This window comes from Emydura macquarii, unplaced genomic scaffold (assembly GCF_026122565.2).
Source record: "Emydura macquarii macquarii isolate MOO-44397 ecotype Brisbane River unplaced genomic scaffold, CSIRO-AGI_Emac_v2 contig_1390, whole genome shotgun sequence".
Classification (NCBI taxonomy): domain Eukaryota; kingdom Metazoa; phylum Chordata; order Testudines; family Chelidae; genus Emydura; species Emydura macquarii.
In genome coordinates this window covers 13045228-13066387 of record NW_027131527.1, presented here as the reverse complement: position 1 = coordinate 13066387, position 21160 = coordinate 13045228, and the positions used below count along the sequence as shown (strand labels likewise).

The window sequence follows — 21160 nt, the reverse complement described above, 5'->3', positions numbered from 1 at the left end:
TCCCCCTGCCGGCCGCCAATCAGCTGTTTGGGTGGGGCTTCCCCTGCTGGCTGCTGATTAGCTGTTTGGCAGCTGCTTGGAGGGCTGACCTCCAAACAGCTGATTTGGGGGGCCCAGAGCTGTGGATGCATGCGGGTATGGATGACCTAGAAGACAGAGACTGAGGATGGCAGGTCGGATGTAAATTGATTCTGGCGGTGCGGATCGGATACGGATCCACATTTTTGTATCTGCGCAGGGTTCTACTAATCTATAGTCTGTCTTGAGCAGAGTCTGTCAGTGATGCTGAATTGTTCTGAAGTGTGAGGTTTTTGTGATGTGGGTGAGCTGTGGATGGCACTGACACTACTAAACTCATTTCATTTATGACTCAGGCCAGACAAAGCTGATGCATCAACTCACTTCATACTCTCCCCATTCTCCACTTCTAGAATTGTAACTAATGCCGTTTACTTTCCCAAACCACACAAGACTAGACACTGGAACTAGCAGATGCCATACTTTGTGCACGGCTGGCAAACCTGCTGCAATCTTGGTCAAACAGAGCTCCTCTTTGAAGCTGCATTGTTTGTCAGAGCTTTACTTTGCACCTCCCTCCTCTTAATATCTTTAAAAAATAGAAATAGATTCTGGGTGAGTGTGTGAGCCTCCAAACAGCTTTGTTGCTCCCAAAGGTGGAGACTGGGCAAGTGAGAGGTTCCACTTATCATGTCATTGCCTGGGAGGGACAGCAGCGGGAGCCGATTGGGAAGTTTATAAATAAGAGAGACATTTTTATTTCTTCCTCTTCCAGCTGCCCTCTTTCCTCTCCCTCTTCTGCCCCCACAATACGCCAGACAAATAAAAGGCAGATGGGTGTGGTGTTGAAGTAGTATTTAACTGCCTTCTCCACAAATAAACCAGCAAGGTGTCAGCACTGGAGACCCACCAGCTATTTTGTGTGTCATGTGCCGTGTGTCCGGGAGTGTGGCTTGACAGAGATTACGATTGCTATATTGCACTTGTTTTATGAAGGACTGACTGCACAGCAGGTTAAATGCCTGAAAGTGACACAGATCACTTCCTTTTCCTCCAGGAGAGGAAGCGAAGGGGCTGCATAGGGTTGAAGGAAAAGGGATGTTCTGCCCACACAATAATGGAGCAGTGACCCAGACTAACCTTTCCTCTGCTCATGTTTAGTCACCTAGCCTACCTGCTATGGTCTGCTGCTGTTGGGATCTGAGAAGTGTATGGCAGAGCAGTATGCAGTTTATGTACTGAGTAGTGGTTTGGAAGTGTTGGGGGACCATTTATCTTGCTACAGCAATTTTTACTTTGCCATCCCCTCTACACTGGGATGCTTGTGAGAAGTTATATTCATGTTATAGTATTTCAGTCCATAGGGGACTATTATGTCCTTGTAATCCATGACTAATTGTCAGCATGCAGTCAGATGTTCTAGTAATTGCTCTGACCAGTGCTCCATAAGCAGCATTCACCGACACCAGACACAGAACAAACTGGCTTCCAGTGTGTCGAATTCCTGCTAAGGCCTGCTCATTATGATGTCTGTTTCTTTAACATTTTGCATTGAATTGGGCTGTTTATATTTTGAATAACAGCACACAGAGATGAGAGCAGTTAACCAGGCTGTAATTCAACCTTGAGTTTTGATAACGTGTGTGCTCCAGCTGTGTTTATTATGTTTTCAGAAGCTCCTCAATTGAATTATTGCTCCAGAATGGCTGTTTGCCAATGTCACCCTATAAAGAGAGAGGTCACTTAACAGAGATAACAGGAGATACATATTAAATAGCACTGGTGTGAAAAAGGGACAAAATTTTCACCAAAATAGTTGTCCATTTTTAATCGATTTTTTTTTTGTTGAAATTTTGAATTTATTTGAACACATCTAATATTAATGCATGCGGAATAATAATAATTAAAATCCTGAACGAGTAGATTGGCCTTAAAAATCCTCAAGCAGATAGACTTTCAATGTACTATATACATATAATTCATGAGATAAGAGGCTGATTCAATGTGGCAAGCAGGTGACCTTCAAGACCGAACCAAAGAAGGGAGATGAATCTTCAGATCAGGACTCATTTTTCCTGTCTGTGGAGTTTAGAGAAAGGGGTCTCAAGGTAGAGGTGATTCAGATTCACAATAGGGGTCTCTCTCTGCTTTTGTTTGCTTAGCCCTCCAGGAGCAGGGGAAATGGAGACATAGAATGAATGAAATATGCCAGTGTTCAGCTGGGAGTTGGGGTGGGTTCTAACATCTCACCAGTCAGCTAGGGGCACATGCCTTGCATCTTGAAGCTCTTAAAAATAAACAAATATACTTAATCCCTCTTCCTCTCTCTCTCTCACTTTCTTTCTTTCATTTCCACCACCTTTGCTTTTTTCCTTGCCCCCTTCTTTCTCCCTCTCCTTGCTCCATTTAAATTTCTGTCCTGCATGATTTGGGCTACATAGGTAGGATTCTATTGATGAATCAGCAGGAATGGAATGCAGGTCACAGTGGAGCACTTGAATTCAGTTATCTGTTACACCTCATACTATGACTTCCGGGAACCTGGCCTGTGGTTAAAAGGCCTCCCTCTGCTTTTTGATCTACGATGAGAGAGACACAACAAGAAAGCCCTCCAGCTAGCATAGGGAAACCTTAAAAGTGTACTATGCCACCTCTATCCTCTCCTCTCCAGGGCAGCCTGATGAGAAAAGGGAAGGAGTGAAAGGGATGGAAGAACGATATTCATTGTGTCAAATTTGTCATCTTTTATGAGAGACAGACCTTGGTGGGTGTTTTGTATCATAGGAGCGATCAGCTATCTATCCACCTGATCTGTGTGGTTGCTGTGGGAGGGGAGGGGAGTCCAGTATATGATAGAATATGTCTGGCTGAAAGCCTTAGCTGGGCAGAAGCCTGCTTTTGGAAAGAGCCGAACAAGAGCTGCATCATAAGCTGCCTCTTGTTCTAACCCCAGCAATGCCTGTCAGTATGCACCCATCAGTCCGTTTCTATTACCTTCTCTCATTTCATTGACCTTCAGGCAGCTGTTTGGCCAGATTGCCTGCTGTTTTTATACATTATTTGCATTGGTACAATGGGTGTGCATTCGCATCCTAATCATTTTTACCAGCTTCTGTTCCTCCATTGTTGGGTGACTTTGCCCTGGGCGGTCATATGGTGGTCCTGTGTGCGTGCGTCTGCCCCTGGGGATAAATAGGGTGTGTCTGGGGATTAAATGGGAATTGCATCAACAAAACTTTGACTTTTCCCAAAAATTGTCACAGTTACAAAAAAGGCTCCCTGGCTTTGGAGGGAGGGCTGAGGAGGCAAATGGGTGTTGGTGTATCTAAAGAATAGTGTATCTAAAGAATGACGGACTCCAGTAGACATCCTGTCTCGCCTGAGACTCATAGACTATAAAATCAGAAAGGATCATCGTGATCATCTAGTTTGACCTCCTGCACATTGCAGGCCACAGAACCTCACCCACCCACTCCTGTAATAGATCCCTAACCTCTGACTGAGTTACTGAAGTTCTCAAATCATGGTTTAAAGATTTGGGCTGTAAGGATGGCAGACCCCAAGATGGTACTGTAAAACAGTAGCAGAAAATTGGGAGTTCCTCTGGTTGCTGGTGGGTGATGCAAGCCACATTTTAATGGATCCCATTCCTGCTGGCATAGTAGGATGAATAAAACACCTGCAGTGACGCTATCACAAAAAGATGGCCACTCTCTTACCTGGTCAGGCAGCTGGCCAGTGACCTTTTCATTCACTTTTCAACCCAGCACACATACAAGTCCTCGCTCCATTCATCAGATCTCCAGAGGAGCCACAAATATGACCCATAGTTGTGCTGGCAGTGAAACCCCAAAGCACAGCTGCAGACATCTCCATTGGGAGGCAGAGCAAGGGGATGGCATGCCTGAATTGAAGACTGATCCTGAGCAGAACCCCCTGTCCTCCCCAGGCAGTGGATACCTGGCGTTAAGTATCTTCTCTCTTTCAACTGCTATGTGAACCTGCATCTTATACTGCTTAGGAACTAAATGAGGTGCAATTTAGCCTCTTCAGAATATGGGTCTGCCTTTTAGGCTCAGTGCGGCGGGGTTGGTGCCTGACCTTAAGTCTTTGCTGACCTGGTGGAAACAAATTGGCTTTTCTTAGTCAACAAGGCACTAGCAGATACCTCCCAGTATGTCAAAAACACAACACGATGAGGCACAACTTGGCACAACAGGGCCATTCTTGTTCAGGAAAGGTCCAGGATTAGAATAATGCAGTATAGAGTGCGGAAGTTCAGGGTTGTGGTACAGTGACAGAGCTGTGTTAGGCACATGACTAGAACAGCAACAGTCTTTGAGATCAGGATTCTGGAGCATCTGCAGAGTTGTGTGGAATAATTTGCAGAATGGGCATTCTGCTTACTTAAAATCAGTACTGCCTGTCCTCATCTTTATGAACATTGTATTTGCTTAGAAAGTTATTGCATGTGTGCACGTGCACATGTACATGTGTTTCACAAGGTCTTTAAACTATTTTGGTAGCTCCAGGGCTTTCTGTAGCCGGAGCTAGAAGGCCCTAAACGGTTTTCAAGTGGCTGGCCAAGATTTGCGAGAATTAATTTAAAATGAAATCTGATTCATTTAATGAAGGAAATGGGAAATTTACTTTTCAAAGTCTGCCTCCTCTTCCCCCACCTTTATTTGTATCAAATACTGATCCTGTTATAAAATAATCAACTCTTTCTTTCTCTCCTCTTCACATAGAAGGGCACTTGGCAATAAGCCAGTTGGATGAGGTTGATGGATTGAGTCACGTTCTAGGTGTTTGTGGCTTGTGGCCCGTGAAATGGTTTTGATACGGTGGAAAGCTCTGAAAAGCATAGCGTGAATCTATTCCTTTAACAGGTTTATTCATTTAGCTGGGCTTCCCTTGTATCTCTCTGTCTACCTTAGGTTTTTATATAGAGTTGGAGCTTTGCCACTGTGAACGTCTTGTGCCCCTGAAGGGCTCTTGAGGCCAGATTTATATTGCAAAAGGGTCGATTGATTAACCCAGTACCTGCCCCTTTGTCAGACTCCACAGCATGTGAAATGTTCATAACTGGGGGTTAGGGGTGGGGGGAAAAATGTCAGGAAAGAAATTCTGACTCCTCATTCATTTAGTTTTTCAGGTTTTCATAGCAGAAGAGTTCAGCTTCAGCACTAAAGCTGACTAGGTATCTTAGGTATGATACCCCCATTACCAGAGAATCTGAATACCTCACAATCTGAGAGCCTGTGCTGTTACATGCAAATAATTTTTCAAGTCATGTGTTTGTGAGAACTTAAAAATTGGACAGTAACAGACTGTGGATCCCAGAGATGATTGAACTTGGTGATATTCTGAAGGAAAAGGAGCCCTCAACCATGCTAGGAGCGATTTCCATTGCTTCACATGGACTCCAACATTATAGTATTCGGAGTGATGTTTAGGGTTATTGTGTGTGCCGGTTCTGTTGTTGAGGGTGGTTGTGCTGATTTGCATGCGGATTGTGCTGGAAGATTTGTGCTGATTTGTATGGGTGGTGAATGAGGGTGTGTGCTGCCATAAGGCGGGCAGTGTGTGTTTGGGGTTATTGTACATGCTGATTGTGGTGGTGTGTGGGTGGTTTTGAAGAACTGAGGCATTTGGGCAAATAATCCACTACCTTTGCAGGCTACCTTATACAACCAATGAAATAGTTGCACACAAATTAGTTGTAGAGTAAGGGTGGTGACTGGTTGAGCTACCTCTGATACCACAATGTCTAGGAGACTTTTCATGGCATTTGCTGTTGCATAAGTGTAATTTGTAAAGTCAAAATGGCTGAGAACTTAAAAATCAGACGATGACAGACTGTGAAAACAAGTGATAATTGTACCTGGTGATATACTGAACAGAAAGAGCTCACGGCCATGCTTGTAACGGTTTCCATCACTTTGCGCTGACTCTACAGACATTCAAGTTTCAAAGTGATAATCTTGGCATCTTATATAGAGCCTCACTTTTATCCTTATTTTACAGGTGGGGAACAGAGACACAGAGAGGCTATGTGACTTGCCCAAGGTGTCTCTCACAGTCTACTGTGGAGCAGAGAATTGAGACCAGGCCTCCTGAGTCCCAGGCTAGTGTTCTAATCACTGGACCATTCTTCTCTTGTCTATAATGTCTAGTTTAGAAACTAGTCCACAGAGAAATGTAAATGGAACTATGCCTCGAAAAAGACCCAATTTGGTTGTATTTTAGACTAAGTGAGAAATTAGCTCAACAAGACTTACTGATGCCTTGGGGGAATTGACCTCTGAATTTTTCTTGGGTTTGCAGCTTCCCCTTTGAGGAATTATCGGCACGTTTTGGTGTCCATTTTAGAATATTCTGTTGGAAAATGGTTTTGCCTGATTTCTGGGTTGATGAAGTCCATCCCTTCTGATTATTTACATGGCAGAGCTAAATTGGGTTAAAGGATTTCCCCAGTTTTTTTTTCCCCTTTCCTGAGAAGTGTATTTTCTGGGTCCTGATCCACATACCTCTGGGACACATGAAGCTAGGGCTGCCCTGGGTAAATCAAAATGTTCCATTACTGGCTTTTCCAGATTTGCCAGGTCACTGTGCTGTTCAGCTTTCAGAAAAGATGTCTACTTGGAATGATCTGTGGATACCATAAAACACAACATGGATGAGAGGTGTGTGTCTCAGAAAGCTCTGACAGGTGATAGGATGGTGCATGTGGAACAAGAATCAATTCCAGGGAGTCCAACTCTTCCTCTAGGCTATTTTGAAGGCTGTGCATATTGTGCAAAGCTATATCCTGGTACCTGTTCAGTCAGAGGCTATGAATATTGTACTTTGCTAATTCACTGCATATCTCAGTTTTTGTTGCACTGTAACAGGATCTATGATTAGTCTTTGAGAGAGCAGTCAACTTTCAACCTATCTGGGCTTCCAAGTGGTTGAAGTCTCATTTCACAACAATTCTGGGGCCACTCCAGTCATGGAGCGTTGCATGACACTGCATAGGCACAAGAACTTCAAGAAGTATGTAGTCTTTATGTAGTCTATCCACAAGTCCATCACTTCCAGTTCATCTGCACACTCAATGTAGCTGGTACTTCAGAAAGCAAATCACTTGTTACTCCTGACTGAATTTGCTCTGAGCAGCTCAGAGATCACCAAGATATGTTTGGAGTAAGAAATTATGGATACAACTTTCAGAGGAATCTTTACAATATCTATCTGTCTAATCTATTAAATCTGAACTATGTGATCTATCTGGTATTATGGTACATTCATGTTGAAAGGATATATTTTGTACATGTAGTAATCTGTGATATATTGTTACACCTTGTGAGACTAGCTTCTGTCAAAAATTGATTACTAATGCATTTTATAGAAGGATTTATAATTAGATATTAAATACTGTAGCTGTATCTACTGAGCATATCAGAAATATTTAAAATAGGTCTTTATTTGTAGCACCTTCATTGAATGTCAGTTTCCAGGTGCCTTTTGTTTAGGGTATTGTATTGTATAGGGCTTTCATATCGCAGATATTAACATACCTGTGTGTGTGTGTGCATGCCTTACAAAATTCGATTTGCCCATTCAAGATACAGACTTACACAATGGGTGAAATCCTGGCCCAATTAAAATCAATGGGAGTTTTGCCGTGGACTTCAGTGGGACCAGGACTTCATGTTATGTATCTGAGCTTGAGCAAGTCACCTGAGCTCTGGCTGTTTCCTCCGTTGTAAAATGGGGCTTTAGTATGTCAATTCAGTTCATTAAAACTTTACTGGCAGCATAAGCTATATTGGTTTTGCTGAAGTGTAAGAGACAAACCCTGCACCCCATGCTCTGCCAGAGGAAGATACAGTGTGCTTAGGATGGCGCTTCACACTGTTTGGGATTTGATCTCTGTCCATTTGTCATTATGGTCCATTCCTGATCCAGGGGGAGGTTGCTACATAGTGTAATGCTATCTCTGCTGGGACTCCCTTTTCCTTAGGGTTAGACACAGCCTTTTCTTGCAGCTTTTTGATGAAAACTCTTATTTCTGATCATTCAAAGAAATAACTTTTCCTTCTGTTTGTCATGTGCCCCTATTGTGGTTGAATGGAAAGTGTCTGCCTTTCCCAATCTCTCCTCAGTCATATTGATTACTCTGTCACTCTTCTCTGGGTTTGGACTGTTATTTATGTCTCTCAGATTCCAGCTCTAGGTTATGGTCACTTATACCGTATTTGATAAGAGTGTGCCCTTGCTTTGCATGTTCCACTGCAATGAGGTAGGCTGCTAGGGTAATAGTTCCGTTCAGAGATCTGTAGTAGTGTAGCTTGTCTTTGATTGGGTCTTCTCAGTGACTTGCATGTTCGTGTGTTGCAGTGTTGTTCTAGTCTCTTGATCATTTTTCAATTTGGAATGGATTGTTTGCAGTTTGGGAGGTTAGTGATGATGATAAACAAATGGAGCATGCTTTAATCTGTATTTAATTTTTGATCCTTCAGTATTTTGCTGTGCTAAACCGTTCCCAAAAAGTAGTTATCAGTGGTTCACAATCAAGCTGGAAGGGCATGTCATTTGGGTTCTACAGGGATAGTTCTGGGTCCGGTTCTATTCAATATCTTCATCAGTGATTTAGATAACGGCATAAAGAGTACACTTAAAATGTCTGGACAATACCAAGCTGAGGGGGGTTGCAAATGCTTTGGAGGATAGGATTAAAATTTAAAATGATCTGGACAAACTGGAGAGATGGTCTGAAGTAAACAGGATGAAATTTAATAAGGACAAATGCAAAGTATTCTGCTTAGGAAGGAACATTCAGATGCACGCATACAAAATGGGAAATGACTGCCTAGGAAGGAGTACTGTGGAAAAGGATCTGGGGGTGATAGTGGATCACAAGTTACATATGAGTCAACAGTGTAACACTGTTGCAAAAAAACCAAATATCATTCTGAGATGTATTAGCAGGAGCCTTGTAAGCAGGACACGAGAAAAGGAACAAAAATGATTAAAGGTCTAGAAAACATGACCTGTGAGGGAAGATTGAAAAAACGGGGTTTGTTTAGCCTGGAGAAGAAAAGATGGGGAGGGGGACATGATAACAGTTTTCAAGTCCATAAAAGGTTCTTACAAGGAGGAGGGAGAAAAATTGTTCTCATTAACATAGGATAGGACAAGAGGCAATGGGCTTAAACTGCAGCAAGGACGGTGTAGGTTGGATATTAGGAAAAGCTTCCTAACTGTCAGGGTAGTTAACCCCTGGAATAAACTGCCTAGGGAGGTTGTGGAATCTCCGTTATTGGAACAGGTTAGACAAACACCTGTCGGGAATAGTTTAGATAATACTTAGTCTTGCTTTGAGTGCAGGGGACTGGACTAGATGACCTCTGGAGGTCCCTTCCACTCCTACAGTTCTATGACTGCCTCCTGGATGGAGCATCCCTGACACTAGGCCAGAGAGACAGCCCTGAGGGGCTTAGTTAGAAACCGTTGGTTGATCTTTTGCTTATAACTTAAACCCATTGTGCTAAAGTAGTTGCAGTGTTTTTCTGACAGCCCTAACCCTTTGTTTTTCACCAGACTAAGTGTTTATTGGAACCCAGGAAAGGCTGGAGCCTACTGCTAGATATGCCTACTGCACTTGCTTCTGAGTGTTCAGTACAGTCACCTCTACCAGACATATAGTGCACTGGTATGCCACAGCATTCAGAGACCCCTTGCAATGGCTCAGTTACAGCATGACCAAATAATCAGCACAGAAGAGGCATTTTATCTCCAGATTGTTTAGTGGGAGTGCTGAGTTAAGGTATTGATGTATATGTTGAGGAGGGTCAAACAGAGGATGCATCCCTGTTTTACACCTCTTTATTGCCAGGAGAAATTGGTTTGCATGTTTATTTCTATCCTGCATCTGGGGGAATGGTCCTTGGATTTAATGATGATGGGTATGCTTCTCCAGTTCCATTCTGTAGTAATTTTAAGGTTCAGTTCTGAGAGATGGATTGAGTCAAAAGCTTTTTTAAAATTTTGTGAAGCAGGCAAATATTCTACCTGTTTTCAGTGAGCATCTGTAACATCTAGACTTGGTCAGTGATTCGATTCTTTTTGGAATGAATTCGACTTTTTTGCATTTACTTTGAGCTGACATAAACAGTTCTTAAATCAGCGCTGAGGAGGCGGAAAGTTACAAGGGAAACATTTAAGTGTTTTGTAATGGACTAGATACTCAAATGTAGAGATATGACTCATCTTGTGTGGTTTACTGTTTACACACACTCATGAGTTTTGCCTTCAGCTAGTTATTTATGATAAAATACTAAAGCGCCACAGAATGTTTATCCAAATGCATCACTCCATTGTTTAAATATTATAATGCCTCTTTTCAAACATAAGATGCCATCTCCTGCTGTGGAATATTCCAGTGACCTGTTCCTTTGTCACTCTTGGGAGGGAAAGGAAGAGGATTTTTAGCATGTTTGTTTATTTTAAGAAACACTCATGGAAATTCCTGTAAACTCCGGATATATTCTAGCATAAATGCTGCAAACATTTCCTTTCTTAGTGGAGTGTTGTTGTGTTCTCAGTCTACGCCTCCCAACTACTTTGGTCTCATCTGAACTGCTTGCTTCAATGAAAATAAATATTTCCAGGAGTGCTTATTAGTTTAGGTCCAAATCCTTGACCTGTGTGCAAGCCTGAGTAAATAGACTTTGTGCAGAGGTTCTCAGCAAAGCATGGGGTGATGGACTCATGGCCATGGAGTCCTAATGAAACTGCTTCATAGTTTCTCTACGGCCGCAACTGAAATAGCGGTGGCTCATATGCTCTCCTTTCCATAGGGTGTTTGGGTCAGTTGATCCATGCAGTCGTGGACTTATTGACCATTCTGTTGCCCCTATCTTGCTCCCAATAAACCTTTTTGTGTAGGTGTGCAGCACAATTCTACGGTTGGCAGGAGCAAAGAGTGCCTGGAGGAAAATTTTTCAAAATCTGCCCCTCTGCAGCAGAACTTTAATGCTTTTGCTGAACTTTGGGTCAATCAACATGTTCACAAGGGGGGAGCAGGATTTTACCTATATCATAAAACCTGCACACACCTCTATTTCTTGCATACAATATGTGGTTGTTCTTCCCACATCTTAGCAAAGATTTAATAACACAGCTAGCACTTTACTACAGAGGCTTCATGCTACTAACACTTCATTGCTCAACCAAATATGCTGCAGCATGCCTGTTTTTATTAGCCTGTGCTATGATGCATTATAAATGGTTAAAATGGAGTTAAAAATGTCAGACAAATACAACTTATTTTCTGATGCCGCATCCATGACATTTTAAAGGATTTGATCTCTTCTTTTTTCATAAAATTCACTGATTTGGATTGGATTTCACCAATTCACAGTCCATAGTGTAAATTACTGAGGTTCTATACTTCTACTGTAGCTTTCATTTCTGCCCATGGAAGAAGCAGATGCTGAATAGCAAAGCTAACATAGGCTATTGATCAAGGAGAGTAGTTTTACCTTAGCAAGAGGACTGTTAGTTTAGTAGAAGGTTGATCCTCATCACACTTTCTGCAGCATTATCACCTTTTTAGCTTCACAATCCCACATCCTTCCTTCTGCCTAGCTTGGACAATAAAGGCATCTGAAATAACTTAGGGAGCCTGAATAATGCATGACATTGTGATACAAGGTCACAATTATAACTGGGCAAAATTGGCCCATCGGATCGACCAAAACATTTCATGTTGGATTCACAGAATTGTTTCCATGGTAAAACAAACTAAACAAATTAAAAAAACTAACCCAAGATGTTTTGTTTCAGCATTTTTTAAACAAAACATCTCAAATTGAAACAACTTTTGTTTCAAAACTTACTTTAATTTCATTTTTTTCCTAAACAAAAAAAAAATGATTTGGGGTCACATTTTGGTTTGTCAAAAAATTTGTTTCTGATTGACCCAAAACAATTTTTTCCCTCTGATTTGGAATGACCAATGAACTAAAAACATGTTGTTTTCACAGCTGGTAGTCATCATATGGTGGTGGCTTCATGCAATGTGATGTTTTGACACCATCATTGCATTGCAAGATGGTGATGATGATTAATGTCAATGCAACTTGAAGCAAGTTATATAAACCTGAATAAGCAGCATTGTTGGGCTGTTTCACGCTGCAGTTCTGCTGTTCTGCTTGCCTTTTAGTCATATCTTGGCTCCTAAAACTCACCAGCACCATTTACCTCTCTCCTACATGTAGTTGCATGTCTCCTTGGGGTCTTTATAGCTTTAGCACAGATCCACAGGACCCTGTTCCTTGTGGGTAAAATAAAAATTCAAAGTCTGAAATCCTGTTCATTTGTAATCTCCTGTACAGGCCAAGTACGAGAGGGAGAGCTGACCAGTGAATTTCTGAGATAGGAGAATAACTGACCTTTATCCCCAACCAGAATCCAGGCTTCATAGCTGTCTTGATTCCAAACTACTTTTCATTTCTGCTGGTGCCTTAGTTGACAGAACCAAAACTTATCACACCCATAACCCTGAGTCCTCAGTATGGCGTCTCTGGAGCAATTGAGCTGCCTTGGGGGCTAGAGAATGAATAATACACTTCAAAGCCTGTTTTTGGCTATTGTATGAAATACAATACCAGCTAAATCAAACTCTCCTTTTTCACAGTCAGCCGTGCAGCCCGATAATTGTTGGTGACCAGAGCAGATTTGCATGTTAAAAGAAGTGACTGGGGACACTTAAAAAGAAAAGGAAACGTGTTCATCAAGGCTAGCTTTATCCTTATGAATATTATTATTCCCAGGGACAATACCCTTAGACCTCATCAGAGCAGGCCAGCATTTAGACTCCTTTTTTCCCATTAATAGTTAATTTGTAATGGTTTGAGTCTTAACACTGATACTGTGCAGCTCACCAGAAGGAATTAAAGAAGACGCCTGTGAGGCGCGCTCTGACAGTAACATGCACTGCATGGGAGGGGTAGCTGGCTTTGGAAGGACGCTACTAAGGGGACGGGCAGGCTGTAGGACAGTTTCTTAGAGTGCTGCTGTTTTGAAGTTTGTAATATCAGGATTATAAATGACCCTGATAAGGACACAGTTCTCAGGAAGCATATAGTACTGGAGTCACAGCTGATGCAGATGTGACACTATTGAACTGATGGAATCCTAGGTGGTAGTGGTAGGCATTGCTAGCAGGCAGCTCACACTGCTGGAGTCACTCCCCCCCCCCCTCCCCCCCCCCCCCCGCCCGCCCCGGTACTAATTTAAGGGGACCAGATTTCTAAAATAGAAACTGGGCTCACTCTGTCTCACATTGCCAGAGGTGATGGTGCAGCCAGCAGGGCTTTGGTAGGTGGGAGGGTGGGGTCAGAATGGAGGCTTTTGTCATAATGGTGAGTGAGTGGTGCCTGCTTAACAATCATTGCTCCCCACCCCTTTCCCAGTCTCTGCACCCAACAATCTCTTCTTCTCTTCCTCTCTGCAACTTTGATTCCTGCCTTCAGAGATAAATCTGAGGCTTTGATGTGCCAGCACTGGGGACTGACAGGGTACCACCTCACTGAGTTGCTGCACACTTCGGTGCAGAAAGGAATCTGGAAAGCTGCAAATCTCAAAGTGCATGGGATCGTGGTACAGAGCACATGGCCTAGAGGCACAACCTTTTCCAGACATAGCTGGGCCCAAAATTCATGTTGATGGATGGGGATCTGGCCAAGGAAGCTAGTTGATCTGGCTGATTCATATTGCAGTTGTGATGAAATACCATTCAGTCATCCAGGGTTCCCTTCACAAATCCTGGTTGGTCTCCGAAAGCCAGGCCATGACATACAAGATCTTCTTTGGTATTTTGATATTTAGAAAAGAAAAGAAAAAATCCCATCCATCTGGGAGCTGCAACTCCTCACACTTCAAAGAAGTGGGACTGTAGCAAGAAAACTCCAGTGTTTTGTTTGAGCCTGAGGCAAGCTAATATGTCAAGACATTTCCTGTAATGCTGTATTACCTTTTGTGCCTTTTCTCCAACCCCCTCCAAAAAGCAGATAAGGATGTATGTGTGTTAACACCTTGCTAACTGACATTGCGTTTCTTGTTCCTGTCACAAGAGCCCACAGTCCTAAATGTAAATTGCAGGTAGTGTTCTAAATTACCATTCTCAGCTGATCAGCTCCATATGAAACTGTGGGTTTTAATGGGTGTGAGTTCAAATACCTGAATTCTTTTTTCCGAGCTGTTGATTCAAACCGACCCAAGAACTAAAGGAAAGCTCATCTGAAACCCTGAGCTTTGCCTGGGTTTAGGGCAAATCAGAATTACTGGTATGTGAAATCTTGTATGTGAGAGTTTCTTATGTTTTCTGTCAAAACTTATGACTCTGACCAGGGTCACTAGAAACTTGGCTCTGATTCACTGGGAGGTTTGTGAATATCGGTAAACCCTGGCCTGAGAAGATTTGACATGGAACATGACAATGGGCGGGATTGTGACAAAGCTTTGGCAAGCCTGCATCGGATCAAAGGGCTGGTATCAACTCGGGTTCAGAATTAAGTCCCACACTTCTAACACATGCATTTCCCCCCCGACTGTGCAGTCATCTTCACTTTGCGGTAACTCCATTTGTGTTGAGGAGGAATGATTTAAAATAAGTGAGGTAACAGTAAAATAGGGAGGCTTTGGAAGGGTTTTGAAGAAGTAATTTGTGTTATTCAAGCTGGTCATAATCAGCCACTAATGTGCCTATTTGTGTTATGACCTTTGCTGTCCGCTTTCAAGTGTTAGTTCAATGTTAATCCTGCCCATTGTTCATTTCTTAACACATCTAGGAATGCAGTATAAATATATGTGCTTACCACACTTGGATGTTGTGGTCTCAGAGTAGCTTTAAATTATCCTTCTTGCACATTTTTATTGCTGTGTATGGTATAACTTTTCTGCCTTTAAAGATCCACTTTTAAAAATATGCATTTAAGTTGCATATATACAAAATGCAACAGCTCTGCTCAAAATGGATAATTGTGCTCCTGCCGCTAATTAACAATAGGAAATGCCACACTGTATTTGTAGTTACTGATTTTGTATGCTCAGCTGTGTATATGCAGATTAGTTACTTATAAAAATTTAGCTTTTAATATGTGTGTAATCTGGCCAGGTTTCAGTTGCTGTGGGAAGTATAACTGAATTTCATGTAAAATTCCAACTATAGTGTTACATTTAATACAGTTCTTTTTGCCTTTTTTTTTTTCTTTTCTTTTTTTAAATCCTGGGGGGGAGAGGTGAAAAAAGATTGTTTTAATATTTGAAAAAAATGTGCCTTTGAGCTGAGAAAAAAACAAGAAATTTCAGCTTAAAAGGGGATTTTTTCTGGAAATTTGTGTCTGAAAATATTCATTTTAGAATGAAAGTATCTTCTCAACCACAACTGTATAATTATTATTATAGCTATATTAAAACTGTTATTACAGCATAGCTGTAGCTATAAGGAAAGCAACTGTATACCATGTAAATATCTTAAAAACACAGAAAATTTGTTTATTGTATGCACTTCTCTATTTTCAGAACACGCCAGTGGGAACTCCAATTTTCATAGTGAATGCCACAGACCCAGACCAGGGGGCAGGAGGCAGTGTGCTTTACTCCTTTCAGCCTCCATCCAGCTTCTTTGCCATTGACAGTGGTCGTGGCATTGTGTCGGTAGTACGAGGGCTGGATTATGAAATTACTCAAGCCTACCAGCTCCAGGTCAATGCAACGGTGAGTCAGGCCATCTGCTTCATTTAATTCTTTTGCTTGGCATTTGAAACTCTTCAGCTGCAGTGGAAAGAATCTATTATTGGCCTGTTTTATCTCCTCTCATTCTACTTTCCCTTTGGAATCCTGGTTTCCTGTGGAGTGCAACAGTAAAATCCTATTTTAGAATATTTTAAGTGGCCACCTAGGCAAGGGTCGGAGGATTTTATTTAAGCAAATACATGCAGGGCATGTAGTTACACTGCCTTAGATATGGGCTTGAATGCCAAGTGCCTCCAACACTTTGTGTGTACATGGCATTAAAAGCACGCATTTTTTTTTCAAACATTTTATGCTTACAAAACCCTTATTTTACAAATTGACTGGTGACTTCCAACTCAGATGGGGTCTTGAGTCTCCAAATTGCACCCTTCACAATATTTTGCATGCACTCAGATAACTCCCTTCATCCAAGAAAACAGACCGTAACAAGGTGGTCTGTCCCCATTGGGTATGTCTACACTGCAATGAGATGCCCATGGCTGACTCATGCTAGGTGGCTGTTTAAATGCAGTGCAGACATTCAGGCTTGGGCTGGAGCCAGTTTCCAGGACCCTGGAAGCCCGAATGTCTCTACCACAGTTAACAGCCCTTTAGCCTGAGTCCCATGAGCCCAAGTGAGCTGGCACAGGCCAGCTGCAGGTTTGAATTGCAGTGTAGACATACCATTTAAGGGCAGTGGGGTCCAGGTCAGTCAACCTCTGTTTCAAGGGGTTGCCCTTTAAAGAAAGGTGTTCCATGAGAGGATCACTGGTCCAACTGGGAATGGGGGCCAGCTGTTTTAGTCGGGTGACTATAATCATCAGGTCAAGAGACTTTTGTAGAGCTCAGTGAGGGGAGCCTGCGGTCTTGAGAGACGTGGAGGGGTCAGCTTCCTGGAGCGGAACATGAACCCTGATGGGGGAGAGCTAGGGATGTCAGTGAGGACTGCAGTGCTGCCCAAGAAAGCAGGGCTGTGTGGGTACCCTGTACCAAGGGATAAATTTGAGCCCTTGAGGGAAGGCAGCAAGCTAAGGAAGAGGCCCTGGGAAGGAGAAGCGGGGCAGTTTGCAGCTATGGGGGGCAGAGAGGTTTTTTTGTTTTGTTTTATTATGCCAAGAGTAGTTCATCTAAGAATCTGGGTGTCTGGGAGCCACTAGTCCCCCAATTGCTTGAGAGGTCATATGCAGGAACTAGCTCTTTTCCTTGAGGGGAAGGGGCTGAAGAGACATTGACCAATTCCTCAGAACAAGCGTTCAATACCTGGGACCCTTTCAGCTAAACTGGGACTGTTAACAGGTATGGAAGAGTTGAGCTGCTCGGGTCCTCCCCGCAAGTACCCATGGCTAGGGGAGGGCACAGAGAGGAGAGAGACTGTGTGGAATGGATTCACAGAGACAGAAAATAATTACAGTTAAACACCCTGATTCTGTGCCGTGATCTCTGCCATGTGATGTGTCAATCAGTGATGCTGAAAGTCATCAGGATACAATACCATGAAGGAAACATTGCAATTCAATGTCAGAATCATACTATGACTATGTTGCAGCTTCCTACAACTCTGTTCATTATTGGCTTTCTCACTCCTTGAAGACAGGTGCCACTGCCCTAGCATTCCATACCTAGACACCAATTAAATGAGTTTAGTGATTTCATCCTAACTGAGTGCCTCTCTGTCATATTACAAAACCATCTGTGCTACATCAGAATTGTCTGTGTGCTCTCAGGAGAGGCCCAGATATGCTGTTCACCAATGCTGCTGATGAGGTTTGAGTTGTACTGGCAGAACTGAGCGCAGGTCAAGGCTTAGGATAGAAAGGAGCATTGCAGATGAGCATTGAGGTGGGGCTTCAGGCTTGTGTTTGGCAGAACTGAGGTTGCACAGGCAGAGACTGTTCAGATGCGGAAGCTTGTGCAATGTCTGCCGGCACTGCATAGGACAGTATGGTCAGTCCAACTTCACCAGACTTCAGATCAAAACTGGAAAAATAGTTTTTATCTGAAGAAAATAACATCCTCAAGCCCCGTAGCAATAATGCTAGAGGAGGAAGAGAGTGAGAGTCAGAAACGAGTATCCAGCATAGCCATAAACAGTGAGGCCTGTGTGTTAAGAGGGTAATGTACAAGCTGTGTCATTGAATGCAGTTTAAATTAGCATTAATCTCCTGGCAATCAGTCCTTGCTGCTGTTCAAAACCATTTGCGCAAGTGTGCAGTAACCTCTAATGTTTGCCTTTCACCACTGCGCTTGATGGTTGGGTAACAAGAGACTTATTTATCTCCCTTCATATGTCTGCTTCTGTTTGGCCAAATATGTAAAGGTTAGTACTTTATCTGGCAAAGGACTACGTGAGCTAGCCTGGCTTTGGGGCTCCCGTTGGGACGGGGGAGACTCCTGCAACAGAGCTCTCAGTACTGCAGACCTCACCTGATGTGGGACAGCACTGTGAGGAAGCTCCTATGGATGTAGTCCCAACTATGACTCGTAAGACACTGTACTTAGGACGTTCACACTTGTAGCATTTCAGCTACTGCTGCTGTAACAGAATGCATGCTGCAGCAGTCCTGGTTGGCAATAACTGGATTCAGTGGTAAGGGTGCCTACTTCACTTTCTTGAGACCATGGTGGGTTATTTCTCTTGCAAACTAAGCCATGTCTGAACCCAGACTTCCAGCAGTGAAAAGCATGCAACAACCCAATCACCCTCCACCCACCTGGCTTGAAATGTTCCAGGGCTGTTGCTTTAAAAGGCTTTCGTAATAAGACCTCCTGTGTACTTGTTCCAAGCACTGCCCTCACTACAGCACGGGAAGCAATGTGCCTCGCAGAGAGCGAGAGCTGCAGTTGTACTAATCTTGCTCAGCTCATTTATAACATAATAGAAGTGGGTGACTTTTGACTTATTTAAACTCAAAATGTAACTTGCAAATGATTTGAATACCATGAGGGCATTGTCCTCCCATGGCTAAATGTGTTGTATTTATTTTTAACCCATTATTCCAACTGTAGAAATTGGGGTTGCTATTTGTGGAGCCCACACAAATGACCATGTTACGAGCTCTTGTTAGTCACCTGCTGGCGCTGCAGCAGCAAACTAACCCAGTATATAGCCCGAGTTAAAACAAATACATTTCAGCATAAGGAAACAAACTGTGGATTGAAATATTTGTTAAACAAAAAGCAGACTCTGTTCCGTTCAAAACACAGTGAAAAATACATACGTGTTTGCTAACTTGTGAAGGGCAAATCTTGGGCAGAAAAACGTGTTGTTTTCCAGCTCAGAGATATGTGCTGCCGACAATAACTTCACTAGATAGTTTTAAGGAAAAGTGATTTCCTGGAATAGTTATAGAACCTGACCTGACCTGGTGGGCAAGATGGCAGGAATTTTGTAAGTGCAAATCTGAGACACTTGACCATTGTGTGGGATGAACTATTGCTCTGGGTATTTTTCTCCTGGTCATAAATGATTTTTTCCTCCCTGGGTTTTAAGGACCAAGATAAAAGCAAGCCCCTGTCCACTTTGGCTAACCTGGCAATCACCGTCACGGATGTGCAGGACATGGATCCAGTCTTCATCAACCTGCCTTACAGCACGAACATCTATGAGAACTCCCCTCCGGTAAGGGGCTCTTTTTCTTGCAGTGGAAGGGGAAGAGAGGTAGAGCTAAGGGGAGAGGGAGAATACTCGCCTGTCAAGTACTGTGGCTTCCTCCTCTCAGGATGGTTTCCCTGTCCCTATTTTCAAGTGTTGAATTTGGGCCAGGGAAGAACCCTGTCTTCAGTGCAGCTGCCTGATGTCCAGATTCAAACACCATAGCACAGTTTTTGTTCTGCAGAACAAAATAGGGGAAATGGCAGACGGTGCTTGGTCTGAAGTTTGGGAAAGGTGTTATGATAGTAACAATATGTCTGCTCGCTCTGGGGAAGGGTAGCTTGACATACAATAACAACATTTTCAAAAGCCTCTGTAGCCTAAATACCATTGGAGTCTATTGTACTTAGGTTCCAAAGTAACTTTTGAAGATTTGGCCCATAGAACATGTGTTCTCTACACTTGGAAAGCTACATCCTGTCCTAAAATCATCCTGTGCTAGACTTCCATGCACTCGCATATTGCTTCTGGAATCCTGCCTTCAAATACCTGCTTAGGTCACAATTTACTTCCTTCATCTCATCCAGTTACACAATTTAACATAATAAACAGTCCATGTTCAAGAATGACCAATACATAAATAAATGTAGTACAGGATTGGGGTGCAATATCCAAGCTGTATAGGGGCACAGGGCTGGAATAGGAGTAATGGCTGCACATCAAAGTTGAGGTGGACTGGTGTCTTTGAAGAAGGTTCATCCAGTGCCAGGCTCCGTTGTCCATAACTCAGGCTTCGAAAACAAATGCCTCACCTGCATAGTTCTACATTCATCTACAGACGTTCTCAATCCTCCCCCACTCTCAGATCGTTTCTTCTGCATCAATTGTATGCTCATACTGCGGAATTTCCGAAATACTACGTGTTAACTAGAACATTTCAAAGTCTGGATGGATGGATAGATGGGCTTTGTAGTCCGGAACACTGGGCACGAAATGTAGGGATACATGTTTTTAGCATTCTCTGAATGTGTGGTAGGGTTGTCTGATGCCATCCGGCAGTGCACAGAGAAAAAGGTATAAATAAGGTAAATTCAGACTGGAAATAAGTTGTAAATTTTTCACAGTGAGGGTAATTAACCATTGGAACAATTTACCCAGGGTTGTGGTGGATTATGGCCTGTGTTATACAGGAGCTCAGACTAAATGATCTCAGTGGTCCTTCTGGCTTTGGGATCTATGAATATATAAAGGTGGAAAGCCTTTTAGGAGCATGTCTGATGGGACAAACTCAGATGTCAGGACATTATAATATCACGTCAGCACAGTGCAATGCAATGTACATTTTTGGGTGAATGTAGTCCATGTTGTGAGCATCCTATAAGCAGTGCTTGTGAGAAGCAAATTACCCCCTTTAAAAATAGGACAATCCTAAAATACTAGGACATGTGGTGGCAACTCTAAACAATAAATCATTGTAAAATAAATGGGGCTGAGATCTACATGCACAAATCAAACAGTGGAATAGCCTCTTCCGAATGACCACCCTCCACCCCCCAAGAAAAGCAAAGAAAATAGAAAATTGCAATTATTTCAAACCCAAAATGTCCTTCTTTGCTGGTATATTGTGGAACCTCTCCCACTCACACACGCAATAAATGGCAGCATCTAGGCAATCAACAATAAATATTAAATATACAAATCAAAAGCGCACATACGTAATACATGAAGGGGTGATGTGCCAGAATAATACTACAAGGATCA

The 21160-nt window shown here is 42.7% G+C and overlaps 1 protein-coding gene across 3 annotated transcripts in view; it reads left to right on the top strand.

Moving 5' to 3' along the window:
- The window catches only part of CDH23 (cadherin related 23), a 454320-nt gene that overhangs the window by 168734 nt on the left and 264426 nt on the right, over window positions 1-21160 (top strand). For all 3 annotated transcript variants that reach the window (XM_067552666.1, XM_067552664.1, XM_067552665.1), the window contains exons 7-8: window positions 15595-15789; window positions 19298-19426. In XM_067552666.1, coding sequence (XP_067408767.1) covers window positions 15595-15789; window positions 19298-19426 — 324 coding nt within the window. The remainder of the gene's footprint in view (window positions 1-15594; window positions 15790-19297; window positions 19427-21160) is intronic.